At 41.2% G+C, this 15,738-nt stretch overlaps 1 protein-coding gene across 7 annotated transcripts in view; it reads left to right on the forward strand.

Annotated features, from left to right (window-relative positions):
- The window catches only part of svilc (supervillin c), a 40,966-nt gene that overhangs the window by 10,266 nt on the left and 14,962 nt on the right, over nt 1-15,738 (forward strand). For 5 of the 7 annotated variants that reach the window (XM_017496619.3, XM_017496613.3, XM_017496646.3 and 2 more), the window contains exons 2-9: nt 3,518-4,060; nt 6,022-6,162; nt 6,502-6,675; nt 9,336-9,367; nt 11,104-11,165; nt 13,246-13,382; nt 13,482-13,746; nt 15,280-15,704. In XM_017496619.3, the coding sequence (XP_017352108.1) occupies nt 3,768-4,060; nt 6,022-6,162; nt 6,502-6,675; nt 9,336-9,367; nt 11,104-11,165; nt 13,246-13,382; nt 13,482-13,746; nt 15,280-15,704 (1,529 nt within the window). In that variant the 5' untranslated portion in view covers nt 3,518-3,767. The remainder of the gene's footprint in view (nt 1-3,517; nt 4,061-6,021; nt 6,163-6,501; nt 6,676-9,335; nt 9,368-11,103; nt 11,166-13,245; nt 13,383-13,481; nt 13,747-15,279; nt 15,705-15,738) is intronic. The other 2 variants (XM_017496629.3, XM_017496663.3) reach the window with 2 other exon arrangements.

Below are 15,738 nucleotides of genomic sequence, written 5' to 3' on the forward strand. Positions count from 1 at the left end.
GGGCATCCGTGTACTAAACTACCTGGATGACTGGTTAATTCTAGTATGATCCAGGGAACTGCCACTTCAACATTGCTATGTTGTTCTCGCCCACATGAGGAGCTTGGGGCTCAGGTTGAACCTCAAGAAAAGTATGCTTTCTCCAGTCCAGAGGACAACTTTTCTAGGATGAGGGCGTTTCTATCCCCAACATGTGTAGGATCGATCCTATCAACTTTGAGCAAGATAAAGCTGGTTCTGGCCATCCCCTCCAGTCTCTACGAGAGACTGTTGGGCCTTATGGCAGCAGCAGCCAACGTCATACCGTTGGGCTTATTGCACATGAGACCGTTTCAGTGGTGGCTGAAAAGTCAGGGAACTAACCCTTCTCTGGGCAGAGGGAAAGTTCTTGTCAGTGAGTGCAATGTACATTTCAGGCAGCCTGAATGTGGGGGCAGACATTCTGTCGAGGCAGGGGCTGAGGCCCGAAGGTTGGAGGCTCCGTCCACAAGTGGTGGAGTCCATATGGCGGAGATTCGGACAAGTGGAAGTGGATGTGTTTGCCTCCGAGGAGACAATGCACTGCCCGCTGTGGTTTGCCCTCACTCCTCCCGCACCATTGGGGCTGGACGCCATGGTGCACATGTGGCCGAGGTCACGTCTATATGCTTTTCCCCCAATCGCTCTGATCCCACAAGTTCTAGTGAGAGTTCACCAAGACTGTCTACGTCTGCTGCTAGTAGCACCTTATTGGCCAGCTCGGATATGGTTCTCGGAGATAATTTCCCTGCTCGACGGTAATCCTTAGGAGTTTCCCATCCGCAAGGATCTACTGTCTCAAGCCGGGGGGCTGATTTATCACCCTCGGCCAGAACTATGGAAACTGTGTGTCTGGCCCCTGAAGGGCACCAGTTCATAGATTCTGGTCTCACAAATGAGGTTGTAGAGGCCATGTTAAACGCAGGAGCACCATCCACAAGGAAATTGTATGCGCTCAAGTGGTGGCTTTTTGTCTTGTGGTGTGAGGAACGTCAGCTAGACCCAGTGAACTGTGCAATAGCTACAGTCCTGGAGTTCTTACAAGAACATTTCTCAGCAGGGTTGGCTCCTTCTACAATCAGGGTTTACGTGGCTGCTGTTTTGGTCAGCTACGCCCCTGTTGATGGAGCCTCTGTGGGGCAACGTCCTCTAACTTCGAGGTTCATGCGTGGTGTCCAGGCGGCTGAGGCCTATCTGCAGGCCGCGCATACCTTCCTGGGACCTTTCTGTGGTCTTGGAAGGTCTTTCAGGAGCCCCATTTGAGCCCTTAGTCAGCCTCTGAGAAGCTTCTGACTCTAAAGGTAGCTCTCCTGCTGGCCCTGACATCTCTCAAGCGAGTGGGAGATCTACAAGCTCTCTCTGTTGCCCCTTCCTGCCTTGACTTTGCTCCTGGATTAGCCAAGGCTTTCCTGTATCCTAGGCCGGATTATATTCCTATGGTGCCTACATTGGCTGCCCACCCTGTGGTGTTGTAGGCTTTCTGCCTTCCTCTGTTCCTCTCACCGGAAAAAGAGAGAATGCACCTGCTGTGTCCAGTAAGGGCTTTTTGTACTTATGTCCACCGCTCCGGCCAGTGGTGCAAGTCGGAGCAGCTGCTGGTTTGCTTTGATGGCGACAGTAGAGGTGATGCTGTGTCAAAGCAGCGCATATCTAGTTGGATAGTGCCTCTGGGCATAAGGGCTCATTCCACTAGGGCGATCGCCTCCTCGAAGGCTTTGTCAAAAGGGGTATCCTTACAGGATGTGTGTGCTGCTGCAGGGGGGTCTATGCCACAAACATTCATTCGTTATCATAGCCTGGATATTCATTCCACCCTGGGCTTGAGTGTCTTGCAGTGACCCTCGGCTTGGGTCTTTTTGAACAGGCCGTACCCTCAGTATGACTGAGTGGGTATTCTCGTTCCCATACTGTTATGTTAAATGCAACGTCGAGGTTCCCTTTGAAAGGGAACGTCTGGGTTAGGCATGTAACCCTGTTCCCTGAGAAGGGAACGAGACGTTGCGTAGCTTTGTCATACCAGGGCAGGCCTGTGAATTGCGTCTTCGCTTCAGATAATAGAGGCTGGCGGTGTGGTTCACAGGTGCCATATATATATCATGTGACACGCTTAATTGCTACGTCACCTGATCATGGCAGGCCTATAAGTAGAGGCATGATTTTACACAAGCTTCAGATACCGGTCACGAGCTAGGGCGCTCTCATACTGTTATGCTAAAGGTAACGTCTCGTTCCCTTCTCAGGGAACAGGGTTACATGCTTAACCCAGACCTTTTCGCACAGAGAGCCCACTGCTTTTCTTTATGGGAATTAAGTTTGAAAAAAATAAATTCTGTATTTAAATATACAGCTACGGTCATACGTTTACGTACACCTTGCAGAATCTGCAGAACGTTCATTTAAAAATAATTATATTCAAAAAGGTTTTTATTTAGTCCTACCCTGAATAAGCTATTTCACATAACAGATGTTTACATAACAATTTACACCGATCACCCTGTTCAAAAGTTTACCCCCCCCCGGTTCTAAATAAAAGATTAAATAAACAACAAAGTGCTATTTTTATGATCCACCTTATTTTTAAAACATTATTAGCATTTTGCAGATTATTTAAGCCGTATTTAAATTTATGACTGCAACTGTATATTGGTATCTGAGTGACTTTATGTTTAGATAGTGACCGTGAGACTGACTTTGACCGATGTAAATAAAAGAAAAAAAGAATAGATCAAGTTTGGGTCCAAAGAAATCTTTTCTGTACATTGGATAAACTCATAGTAACATAAAAGTGTGGTATTGTAACTAGAATTCACATTATTTAATACAGTGGATAGGACATTAAAACATAAATCCTACTTTAGTTAAAATATCATTTTCTTAAAGAAGGATCATATTTTTACAACGCCACAGTAACAGTTAATGGTCCTGTGCCTAACTGCTGTATTGCATCGATATAGTCTGCGTCACTGTAAAGGAAAGAGTCCATGCAAGACACGAGTATAAAAACAACCCAAACTGTAATGTTTCCTCAAATTTAAATGTTGTTGAAGTGCCGTGGTTTATAGAGTGTATGGTGTGCTGTGAACGGTTGCTGAGTTGCTCCCGGGTGTCAAAGGTTTTGAGTTACAGTGCAAGGGGAGAATCCCAGATGCTAGAGCAGCAAATCAAACCAGGTCATCTTACAGAGCTTGAGATGTACAGTTCTCTTAAGGTGGCATGCTGGTTTGAGAATAGACTGAAGTGGGAGCTAATTTTTTATAGCTGACGTGTTTAACAGGTGGACACGGTTATCTTAAGCACCGAGTTGTGTGTTAACGCACCCTCTTAGGAATACAGTGAACACAGGATTTCTTGCTGTGTGTGAGAGAGTGAATGTAACTCCTCTTGATCAGATTTTGGTCCTTGAATTGATTTTTGATTAACTCTGGGGAACTAACAAATGGTGAGACGAGGAATGTGTCAGATAATGGGATTAACCTCTGATTCTCTAATTTCTCAACAGTGTTGCGTCTTCAAAGGAGCGACCACAATGGTAGACGGCTGTCTGATTAACAGAGCCAGCTCCTCTCCCAGCTGCTGATTGGTCGAGGCTTTCTGCTTTCCTGACTCCTCCCGTTTCTTCCCCTCTTTTGAAGTCCGGAGCTTATCTAGACCCGGGGATTAGAAGAATCCCTTTCGTACATGCGTCTCCAGCCTGAGCTTACAGCAGAACCCGCTTAGGCTCCCTAGAGAGGAACTGACGGAACAGGAAGATGGAAAGTTCAGCTGCAGAGTCCCGTGCTGAAAGGATCGCTCGCTACAAAGCTGAAAGGAGGCGAGAGCTGGCAGAGCGCTATGGAAACGGGGAGGAGGAGCTTCAGTCTAATTGGTCATTGAGGGAGAGTGAACGGCGCGGTGCACACCGTGACTCCACACGCTCTGACCGTCAACCACGTGGAATTAACAGAGACGCGAAGGCACTTGGCAAAGCTCCGGCTGAGAAAGAGCTTAACGTCTCCAATGGATACAACGGGGATGCTAAACCTGAGAAGACCAACCCGAACAGGTGAGATTTAGGAGCCATTTTATCCAAACTTCCACTGTAACGTGAGCACAGGAGAAAAATCACTTTTAAACCACTTCTTTTTTTTTTTTTTAAGGAAATTGTATACATTTATAAAGAAATTGATAAATTTTATACATTTGTCGATCAGATTTTGAGGGTCAGCATGTTTCATGCTACACTGAAAATATGTCTTATTTTATTACTCGCCGTCCACTTTATTAGGAACACCTATACACCTGCATATTCAGCCAATAATGTGACACCAGCACAATGCAAAAAAAAATAAATAATAAAAATCATGCAGATACAGGTCAAGAGCTTCAGTTTTAAGCATTCAGAATAAAAAAAATGTGATCTCAGTAATTTTGGCCATGGCATGGATATTGGTACCAGATGGGCTATTTCAGAACCTGCTCACACACGACAGTCTCTAGAGTTTACTCAGAATGGTGACATTGAGTGAGCGACAGTTCTGTGAGTGGAAACACCTTGTTGATTAGAGAGCTCAGAGGAAAATGGACAGATTGGTTTGAGCGATGCTTGGAAGGATATAATAACTCATATAATCACTCTTTACAACCGTGCTGAGCAGAAAAGCATCTCCGCATGCACAAAATATCAAACCTTGCGGTGGATGAGCTACAAAAGCAGAAGACCACATCAGGTTCCACTCCTGTCTTCTTGCCAAGAACCAGAATCTGAGGTGATCATGGGCACAGTCTCACCCAAACTGGACAGTTGAAGATAAGAAAAAAAATCACCTGGTCTTTTTCCAGTCTTCAACTGAACAGTTTTGGTGAATCTGATTCTTGTTCTTGGCTGACAGCAGCAGAACCTGATGTGGTCGTCTGTGCTCCTAAACCGCTACACATCTATAATATGGTTACGATATCTTACTTTTCAATACTGATCTGCTTTGTAACAGAAAGGTCACATGACATACTGTCTTACTGACGCAAAGCTAAGGATTGTCCGATAAGTTAGGACCCAATGAGAATAAAACAACACATACTTAATTTTGTAATTATTATTATTATTATTACTATGTTACAACATATGCACTACATGTTCACCCTTATACGTTTTCTCAGCCCTTGTATCATGTTTTTGCGGATTTTTCTCAACATATTCAGATCGACGCATTCCAATTGGTTCCTGACTTTTTAGGCACCTTGTAAAGTGTGTAAACTGTTTTATGCGTTTTTACTGTCGGCCATATTATAAAATCATGCTGTTTTTTTGTTTTGTTTTGTTTTTATCATTTTTTTTTTTTTTTTTTTTGGGATGCAGTTCGGTAAATAGAGAAAAGGGAACTTCCACCTACAAGACATTTGTCATAGTTTCCTCAACCGTCTACTGACGCACTAGCGCTGAAGTAACATTTGGTTAAATTCAGCATGATTGTGTTAAAATGGGATGATTGATGATGAATGTTTTCAACAGTGAGTTGTGTCCAACATATTTTTAAGCTCTGGACCCTTATGAATGATTTATACGATGCTTATGGGTTTGGTGTTTTGAGCACAGTTAATAATTTAAATTTGAGCGAGTGCTCACTCGACAGAAACACTATCGTTCTTAATGATCTGTAATGTTTATTTAACAGTAAGTGAAGGTGAGCGCTTCCTGTTTAGCATTAGTGAGTAATTACACACCCATTTTGAGTTTCTCAATATGTCGAATGTTTTTTTCTGTCCATCAGCTCACTCTGTCGTTGCTGTCTTTTTGTCTTCCACATGTCTGTCTCCATTCATCCACTTCTTCTGTCGCTTGTTTCTTGTCTTTCATCATCTTTTTCACTGAACCGAATCACTCGTCATCCTTATTCTCTGCTTCGTCATTTCTTTGGTTAGGTTCAAATACTCTTGAACCGAACTCTCTGCATCCTTGTGTATAACTGCATTGCCTGCATTCCAACACTTCAGTCCCTCTTTCCCCTTCTCTTCGTTGCCCCTCTTCAGGCAGCGTGTTTTGGATTCGTCCAACGTGTCGGCTGCGGAAAATCATCCTGACCCTGACATGCCGCAGCTTCGCACTCGCGTATCAGTGGGTGAACTGAAAAGGGCCCTGCTGCAGCAAAGCTCAGCTGCCTCTGATAAAGTGTAGGGACGTGTGTGTGTGTCTGTGTGTGTCTGCTTTGCACTTCTTGAACATCATAATAGGCACAATTATTGTATGTGTGGTGAGTAACAGTATCTAATTATGCAGGACTGGTGCTAGAGATGATGCACTTCAGGACTGATGATAAAAGTCACATGTGCCTGTGGCTGAATGAGCTTTAACAAGCTTTAACCCGTAAAATGTATTAACATCAGCGTTAATGCCACTGTGCTGATGGTGTTTTACACTTAATACTTGTGGTAGAAGGAACTGATGGTAGCACTGATTCACTTTGTCTTTGACTGTCATTTGTTTTTTTGTTTTTTTAATTCTTCCTCCAGTGCTGAAGGTGGAGGCTCCAATGCCGTCCCAGACCCATCAGCGAAAGCAGGATCTGATGGCGGTCGCCGGCGTACTCGACGCTACGTGCCAGCAGGGGCTGCCACGAGCCGTAAAACCAGCGAGCGTTTCCGAACGCAGCCAGTCACGGCCTCCGAGATGCAGGAGAGCTGCGGGTAGGTCACTGCGTGTTTGAACGCTTTCCTGCTTCACTGTGGGGGTTTTTTTTTTTGGCGGAAGTCAAAAATTGCACATGTTGCCATTGATATCTTTTGATGGAACATACTCTGTTGTGGCCACATGTCAGCCAGACCGATATCAAGGAGAAGCTAATCAAAGTTGTCTAACCCACATCTATAACTGTATAATCCATTCGACAAGAGCCACTCATGTCGTGTCTTGTCTTGGCATGTTGTTAATATGTATACAGGTCTATCGAGTTATAGCACAAAGTATAGACATATCAAGTAAAAGCTGTCATCTGTCCACAAACCAACAGCCCATATCAATTTCAAATAGTCCTTCTAAATATAGTATTATGTAAGTATTTGTTCAGGGAAAGAAGGAAAATTAAATGATTGGTATAACTGGGTAAATTAGGTTTTAATTTCAAATCGGTTACTTGTTACAGTGAGGAATAAAGGAGCGACAGTTGCAATCAAAATTATTCAACCCCCATTGCAAATCAGGATTGTTGTCACAATTTACAGACTTCCAGCTGTTTGCAATGAACAAATCAAACAAAACAATTGAAATAGTTCAACACGACTACTGCTTCAAGTGGTTTCCCCAAATTTAACTGAAAATGCAACGTATAATGATTTCTCCAGTTTCAAAATTATTCAACCCCCTGAACAGAATCCCTCAGCACAGCACAAATATGCACAACAGGTGTTGTCTCAAGCATACCTGATACCTGAACTGGCTAGGGGCAGAAAATATATTAAATATCTGGACGGGGCAGAAAAAGGAAGTTTTTCAATTCAGACTCGCTGAATTCATGAAATTAATTAAAACTTCTAAAATTAATACAATTATACAAAAAAAAAATATTTTAAAATGGGTTTTAAAAAAATCCTTTTTGGTTTCAGTTTTCGGTCAAATGTGTTCTGAATTTTCGGTTTCGGCCCAGAATTTTCCCTTCGGTGCATCATTAGTTGTTATATCCTGTGGGGAAAAGAGTTTTTGCACTTTGTTATATGTAAAAACATCAAGTGCTGTTCTCTTGTTGCAACCAAACCGAAACTGAAACGCAGAACAAAGACATTTTTTTTGTTGTTGAGTTCCAAGAATAATTAAAACATACAAACATGCTATGGTCATGTGACCTACTAATGCTCAAACTTGCTCCTCCACAAACCCTACAACAAGCTGTTATGATAAAGGTCAAGGCATTCAGTTGGCATTAAAGATAGGAGGTGTATACAGCACACATGGAACATCTGGTGTGAAATGACACTCCGATCTCTGTGTTTTACAAAAGAATTGCTTTTTCCAAAGGATATGACCGAATCTTTAGCAACATGTCGGGTTATGTTTACAGGTATGTAAAAGACTGCGTAATGTTTCCAAACTTGGGTCTGGGCAGTCAGTAAAATGGCTTGGATGATAGATTTGGGTGGGAGAAGGAAAAAAAATCCCAGAGATAGACCAATAAAATAATTATCTATACATAATCCAGTTGGAATAGAAGAAGAAGAAAAACGAAGGTTACACTGTTATCTCGTTCTTTGTTTGTTTGTCTGTTTGTTTGTTTGTTTGTTTATGAATTTTGTGTGTGTTTTTACTTCTAGACAATTTAGCAAAAGTGAAAAAACGTGAGCTGGATATTATTGGTCGGTCCAAAGTCTGCTTGAAGATCTTATTTTGTTGAATAAAGTCTTAAAATTATATATATATATATATATATATATATATATATATATATATATATATATATATATATATATATATATATATATATATATATATAAAATTATATATATATTCTCAAATTATATATATATATAAAATTATATATATATTATAAAATTATATATATATTATATAATTATATATATTATATAATTATATATATATTATATATTTTTATATATATATAAAATTATATAATATACACACACACGTATGTATATATCCTTATGTAATAGTCATAATGTTTTAATAATGCTTATTTTTGCTGGAGTAGCACACCTGAAGTACTGACAATCCTTCAATTTATGATTAGGCTAATACACAAATTATGTCATTTTGTGTTGTTGCTATGAGTGTATAGTCCAGAAAATACGGTATCTGTGCTCAACCCAAAAAAATGTCTGTTGGGTGTGTGTGTTTTTTTTTTTTCTTTCTTCATATTTCCTCATTCTCACTTGTAGAACAGCTTTCCTAAATAGGTCAGATTAGCTTTCTTAAATGCTATTACACATTTGACAGGTTTGGAAGAACATCTATTCGTAAACAGGGTAAAATAAACCCCACATTACACACGTCCTCCTTAAGCTTGTCATACAAGGCCCTCTCACTCCCACCCAGTTGAGTGAGAGCTCATCACTTTAAGTGTTGCACTTATGTCATGGCTTTAACCTGTACCGACGTGTGTGTGTGTGTGTGTGTGTGTGTGTAAGAGAGAGTGAATGTGTGTGTCAGATCCCCTAAAGGGAAGCAGTAATGTCATAAAATCAATGTGAAATCATATTGTCCTTTGTCTGGATGATGTGTATGCCTGCATCTCCCTTATTTTTGTAGTTGAGGAGCTTCTATGTGTGTGTGCTTTCATATGTGTGTGCTGTCATCCAATTAAGTGTCTTTTTTTTTTTTTTTTTCTTCACACATACAGAGTCATGGACAACACGGATCAAGAAAGCTCAGGTTAGTAATGTTCAGGGGAAAGAGTATACATTTGCGTGTGTGTGATCAAAGAGCTCTGTCATGGGCATCTGTGTACATGGTTCTCTTTGTAACAATCGCTTCCTTCACTGTTGGAGTTGGTTTGTCATCATACCAAATTTTAACCATGTTAAGTATTGTGTAACTGGTACTGATTAAAAAAAAAAAACTTTGAGGATGAAAACTGTTAATAGGAAATAATTGAAAATGTTTAACCACACAGCGAACAGAAAGTGAAATTACACGGCATGGAAGCAATGTAGGCAGAAATAGATACAGCTTGACGACTCGTATCAACAAAGTAATAAAACACAGCTTATATAGTCTCTTGAATGGATTTGGGTTTAATTAATTTTTTTAACAACTGAATTTTTAAAGTTTACACGTCTTAATTTGATTGTTTTACTTAATTCTATTCTTTTACATCATTTGTATAAAAGGATTGTTTTTGAATGATTAACGTACTTTACATTGTACATACGTACTTTAATAAACATCCTTCACATCTCTGCTTAGTAGTTCTTTATACCATATAATTGTTGAATCTGATTGGTCAGAAGGTGTTGATGTATTTATATATTTACAACCGTTTATAGTTGTTGTAAGTGATAATGAGAACTAAACTGTTTGGACATTTCACAAACATTAAATGTAGCTATAATCATAAAACGTACAACGTGGTGTTCTTTAATAAGCAAAGTGCTGGTGTTAGTAAATTTGCTGTAGTATGAAAGGAACAAATCACTTGAGGACGTCTTGTTATAATAAATAATAAAAAAATAATTAACTTCTGGGTTGTAACAGTAACCCTGGCTACATCACACCACCCCGTCATTGATCGATTATTTTCCTACAACAGCGTGCCCATGGGTGTTTTATTCCTTACTTAGTTTTACAGGATGTGTATTGGTACTGTAACATTAAAAGTGCACTAAGGTGTCTATTTATCCTTCAATAATTTATTCATATGTTTACGTACTCGATTTTTGTGTTGGTTGTCGCCCACCACTTGTACATGTAGTAGGTTTTTCTACCAACATAACAAATGCTACAATTGGCTGAATAAAAACTCAAGTTTCTCTCAAGATTTTATTTAATCTGACTACGTTTGTTTGACATAACATTGCACAAGCTAAGGCAAATAGTTAGTAGTTTTGTAGCATTTCTGGTATTTTGGTACCTTGATACTCACAGTAATGGTACGTAATTAATAAGTAAGTAATTGCTGTAACTAGAACATGTATAGAGCGATTTATGCCTGAAAATATTTCTGAGAAATAGAAAAACCCCCAGTGAACTGTGTGGCGTAACTGTCTATAAAAACCCTCGGCTTTATTGCTGCAGGTACAAATATTTCTGAGTTATTTTATTTGTGGTGGAGTGAAGACCATAGTGGACATGTACAGTACATGAGACACAGAATGGAACGTCCTCTGTGTGTGTGTGTGTGTGTGTGTGTGTGTGTGTGTGTGTGTTAAGGATTATAGCTACCACAATCATAAAGTATGTGGGTGTGTGTTTTTGGTACTTTTTCTTTCTTCAGTGGAAGTTCTTTAAAAGGTTCAGTGCCAAATGATTCAAGTGTTAGTCAGACTATGACCTCACAGGTTTACATTAATCATAGAGCTTTGTAGCACAAGTATGGTCACTTTAAGGCAGGAAGTGCATTTCTGCAAGAAAAAGATGACAAGTTCTTCATATTTTTTCTAATCTTTCAGCGGACGTGAAGACTGACGAGAGAGCCATGATGAGTGTCGCTGCCAAGATGTCTCTGTTTAAGGTATGTTTTTTTTGGGACCTGGTTTTGTTTTTGTTTTTTTTTCCCTTTCTTTTTGTTTCATGAGATACATCATAGTCTTTAGGTTAGCAGAATGTTAGCAAAACAATATAAATTCATACAGATTTCACAAGTGACAGATTTGCAGAAATTTTATTTTGTTTCGGATCACCTTTAGTCATCCAACACGACAGGATTTGGCCAGAAAACACCACGCACTTTGAAATTATGCTCCGAAACCCTGATCAGATATCACAGAATTTCTCACAAGAAAATGTGACTTCAGCTCCAAGACAGCAGATGACTTAAGACTTTGCCAGTCAGTCTTTCATGCTTGATGTAAATATTGCAGTTTTCCATAGATAGTCGGCATGCTTCCGCCATGCACTTCAGGATGTTGGCTCGATTATTGTCTGAGGTGGCCTAGACATGAAGAATTGCAATCTGATGCATTTAACTGCATTTTACTCTTTACCACAGAATGATAAAATGGTGGACAAAAGTTACATTACAGCAGATATGTAGTCATTTCATCAACAGTCTCTTTTTTATCTCTTTTGAAGTTATTAATTTTTTTAAAAAAGCAGCTTGTCCTGTTATCATGAAACCACTTTTCTGTCCTGAAGATTTTCCCACAGATCAAAAAAAAAAAAATCCTGCTGTATCGAAAGTTCCCAAGAGCACAGTGGCCTCCATAATTCTTAAATGGAAGAAGCACAACCAGGGCTGTTTGTAAAGATGGCCGCCCGGCCAAACTGACAGTCGAGGGAGGAGGGCCTTAGTAAGAGGGGTGACCAAAAACCTTATGGTCACTCTGGTTGAGCCCCAGAGATCATGTGTGGAGAAACTGCAACACTTCACCAATATGGGCTTTATGGCAGAGTGGCCAGGCGGAAGATTCTCCTCAGTGCAAGACACGTGAAAGCCTGCTTGGAATTAGAATTTTTTTTCCCATTCTTTCATAAAGCGCAGATCAATGAAGTGTTGCAGTGATGGTTGCCCTTCTGCAAGTTTTATGTGAATACTTTCTGAATGCACTGTACATGAATTTGTGCTTTGTGCTACACTCTCTGATATGTGTCAGTCTGGATAAAGCATTAGTGAAAATTACAGTACAAAGAATACACAACTATAATTAGATTAACCCCCCACTCTGTGTCGTTCTTTGGCTCGTGGCTGGTAACGGAAAACCTGGAGTATCAGGTTACTGAGCGCCTCTTGGGGATCCAGCCGTTACAGCACCGTTCACCCTGCTGCTATTTTATTCATCCACCTGCTGACTCACTTCTGCTCTTGTCTTTTGGAGACAAACGCAAGGAGGTCCAGTAAAAAGTGCTAAAATTCTGAACCATCAAGCATAGTGAGATCCCAGCTATGGGGTACGCCATATTAGTGTGATTGGGTTGGTAATATTTCTCACCATATTGATTGTCAGAATTATTTTGAATATGAATTTTGTATATTTGAATTGTATACACAGCATTTTCTGTGGTATATATTATGAATTTGACATTTTTTGCCAATGCATTGTCTTGTTAGGGGTAACATTTGCCTTTTAAAAATATATCATTCAAAATTCTGGGTTAAGAAATGAGAAACCTAAGTGCAAATCTGAAGAATTCAAATGTCACAGAGACAGATTTTATGTAAATTCGGCCAAAGGTGAAGCATTCAGGTTGTGATGGAAGGGTAGATGCTTTCAGGGGGAAAAAGGACTTGCCTTCTTAAATCCTCTTCTTCCAGTTTTTATCAGGATGAGAACGAGAAAGAGGACCACAATGAGCAAACTCTACTAGTTCTAAAGGAAATTGTCCTGCTGGTCTGGAATGAAAGGAAGTAGAACTAGAGCTGTCTTTTTGCAGTGTTTGAAAATCTGCCAGTGGACAAATTGCCAACTTGTCTCCTTTAGTGTATACTAGCATACCATTCATTGACAATGGACAGAACGTACAAGATGGTGACCGTATACTTTGTGTAATACGTTACTGTTTGAAGTAGCAGTAAGGTGCTTTGAATAGTCGTCTGATGATTCTGTACTTCACTACTACCTACTACCATTCTCGTTTCTCTCTTGTGCTCACAGGAGCTGGAGAAGACTGCAGCTCCCGAGGCTTCCTCTTTCCTGAGGCCTCGTTCCAGCAGCAGCAGCTTCAAGGACTCTCGGGTTCGCAGAGCACCCACTCAGCCAGTCAGCTGTGAGGAAACGGGAGCGACAGTCAGGTGAGCGAGGTTGCTCTATTTTTTAGACTAAACTGTCTTTCTTTAAAAGAAATATATTCTGAACATTAACCACACCTTCCCTGTCTCTCATCTGTGAAGTAGCTCTCATGTTGCTGTGCCAGGCGATGCCCAGACGGAACAGGCGGAGGCCGAGCAGGACGAGCAGGACGACGCATGCTCCAAGCTCTCTCTGAGTGAGAAACTGGCACTCTTCAATAAACTCTCTCAGCCACTCATGCCTAGAGCTCCAGGGCGTCCTATAGGGCCAGGAGAGAACAGCGGTTCTGTAGACGCCTCAGAGAGACGCAGGCAGAAGGGAGCTCGTTACCGCACGCAGCCCATCACTGCAGACGAAGTCAACCTGGTCAGTGTGTGTATGAAAGCTTTATTACCCTCGCCTTCCTTAAAGCACCATTCAAAGTATAACTTTGTTACAAAAAAAGTTACTTGTATTACTCTAGTGAAGTAACTGAGTACTGTTTTACAGTATTGCCACAGCAATTATTATAAAGTTATAATGAATTTCTAGAATATATCTAGCTTGTCAGTTCGACTTATTATAGCCTGATTGTCTGCTGCATCACAATAAACTTGCAATTCCTAGACCATGATATCTACATTCACTCGCTACACTCACTTTATTAGGAAACTCGCATTAATACTGGGTAAGACCCCGTTTTGTTCTTAGGGCAGTCTCCCCTCTTCATGGCATGAATTCCACAAGGTGTTGGAAAGGTCCTTTGACATTCCGGTCCATGTTGAAATGCTGTGAATCGTCCATTCAAACACACCCCAAAGGTGCTCTGTTGTATTGTGGACTGGATTCTGGTCTGGTGACTGGGGAGGCCATTGAAGTACACAGAACTCACTGTTACATTCACGGAACCAGTTTGAGATGGCATGGTTCTTTATCATGCTGCAAGTAGCCATTATGAGATGGGTACATTGTGGCCATAAAGGACAGAATACTCAGATGCTCAATTGCTGTTCAGGAAAACATTCCCCACACCGTTAAACCACCACCACCACCAACCTGAGTAGTTGACACAAGGCAGGTTGGGTTGATTGATTTATGGTGTTCACAGCAAATTCTGACCCTAATCTCATCCTGCATGGTGCAAAAGAAATTGAGATTCATCAGACCGGGCAATGTTTATCCAATCTTTAACTGTCCAGTTTTGTTAAACCTGTGTATCCTCAGACTTCCCTTCTTGGCTGACTGAATGGAACCCAATCTGGTCTTCTGCTGTTGTAGCCCATCCACTTAAAGGATGTTTTCTGTGTACAAGAGTGGTTATTTGAGTTACTGTAGACATCCTGTTAGCTTGAACCAGACTGGCCATTCTCCTCTGACCTCTCTCATGAGCAAGAGGGTGGCATGGTGGTGCAGTAGATAGCATCACTGCCTCACATCTCCAAGATCCCCGGATTTGATCCTAAGCTCTGGTTACTGCCTGCGGAGTTTGGCATGTCCATGTCTATAATGGCTTGCTCTTGGTTCTCCATTTTTTTTCTCGCACCTCACAGAATCATGTAAGTAGGTGGATTGACTGCTTTAAATTGCCCCTTAGGTGTGTACATGGTGCAACGGCAATGAACAGGATGTATTCCTGCTTCACTCCCAGTGTTCTAGGGATAGGATCAACCATGACTCTGAACAGAATAAAGTGGTTACTGAAGATGAACAAATGACTGAATGAATAAAGACCAGCAAAGGTTTTACTTGAAATCTCTACACCTGTTACCTGAACAATATGGATCTCTTGAGGCAGTGACACTGGTATGATCAGACTGCTCGAGAAAGCACCTCAATCACTGGGCTTTTCATTCTGGCAGACAAGATCTGAATACATCTGACACTCCTTCTATCTCTATCTGCCTCTCTCTCTTTCTATAGGTGCAGAAAGACCCTGTCCTGCTTCCCTCTCTGCATCTGCCCTCTGGCCTCTCTGAGCGGCAACAGTCTCTCTCTGTTAACCTCAAGCCCAGCGAAGTGTGTCTCTCCGGCTCGCAGTCCAGGCACGAACCCAAGACTGCTGTGCAAGTCAAGGGCATCCTGAAGAAGACCATCCCTGAAGATGTTGATGTTAAGGGAGGGGCCAAGTCCAACAGCATCCCTACTGGACAAACGCCGGTGCAGAACGGACAGCGGAGGGAAGAGCTTTCACTTATTACAGCAGGAGAATATTCTCCAGCTCCTAGGTCTACTGCCCCCTGGAGGCAAAGAACGAGGAAGGATTCCAGCACTTCCTCTCAGAGATCTCGCAGGCCTGCCTCCATGACTGAAGACTGCCTGTCAACACCACTGAGTAAGAGAGACAGGTATGATTTCTCTATATATATATTCTTATTGTTT

Source organism: Ictalurus punctatus, chromosome 2 (genome assembly GCF_001660625.3).
Source record: "Ictalurus punctatus breed USDA103 chromosome 2, Coco_2.0, whole genome shotgun sequence".
NCBI lineage: Eukaryota > Metazoa > Chordata > Actinopteri > Siluriformes > Ictaluridae > Ictalurus > Ictalurus punctatus.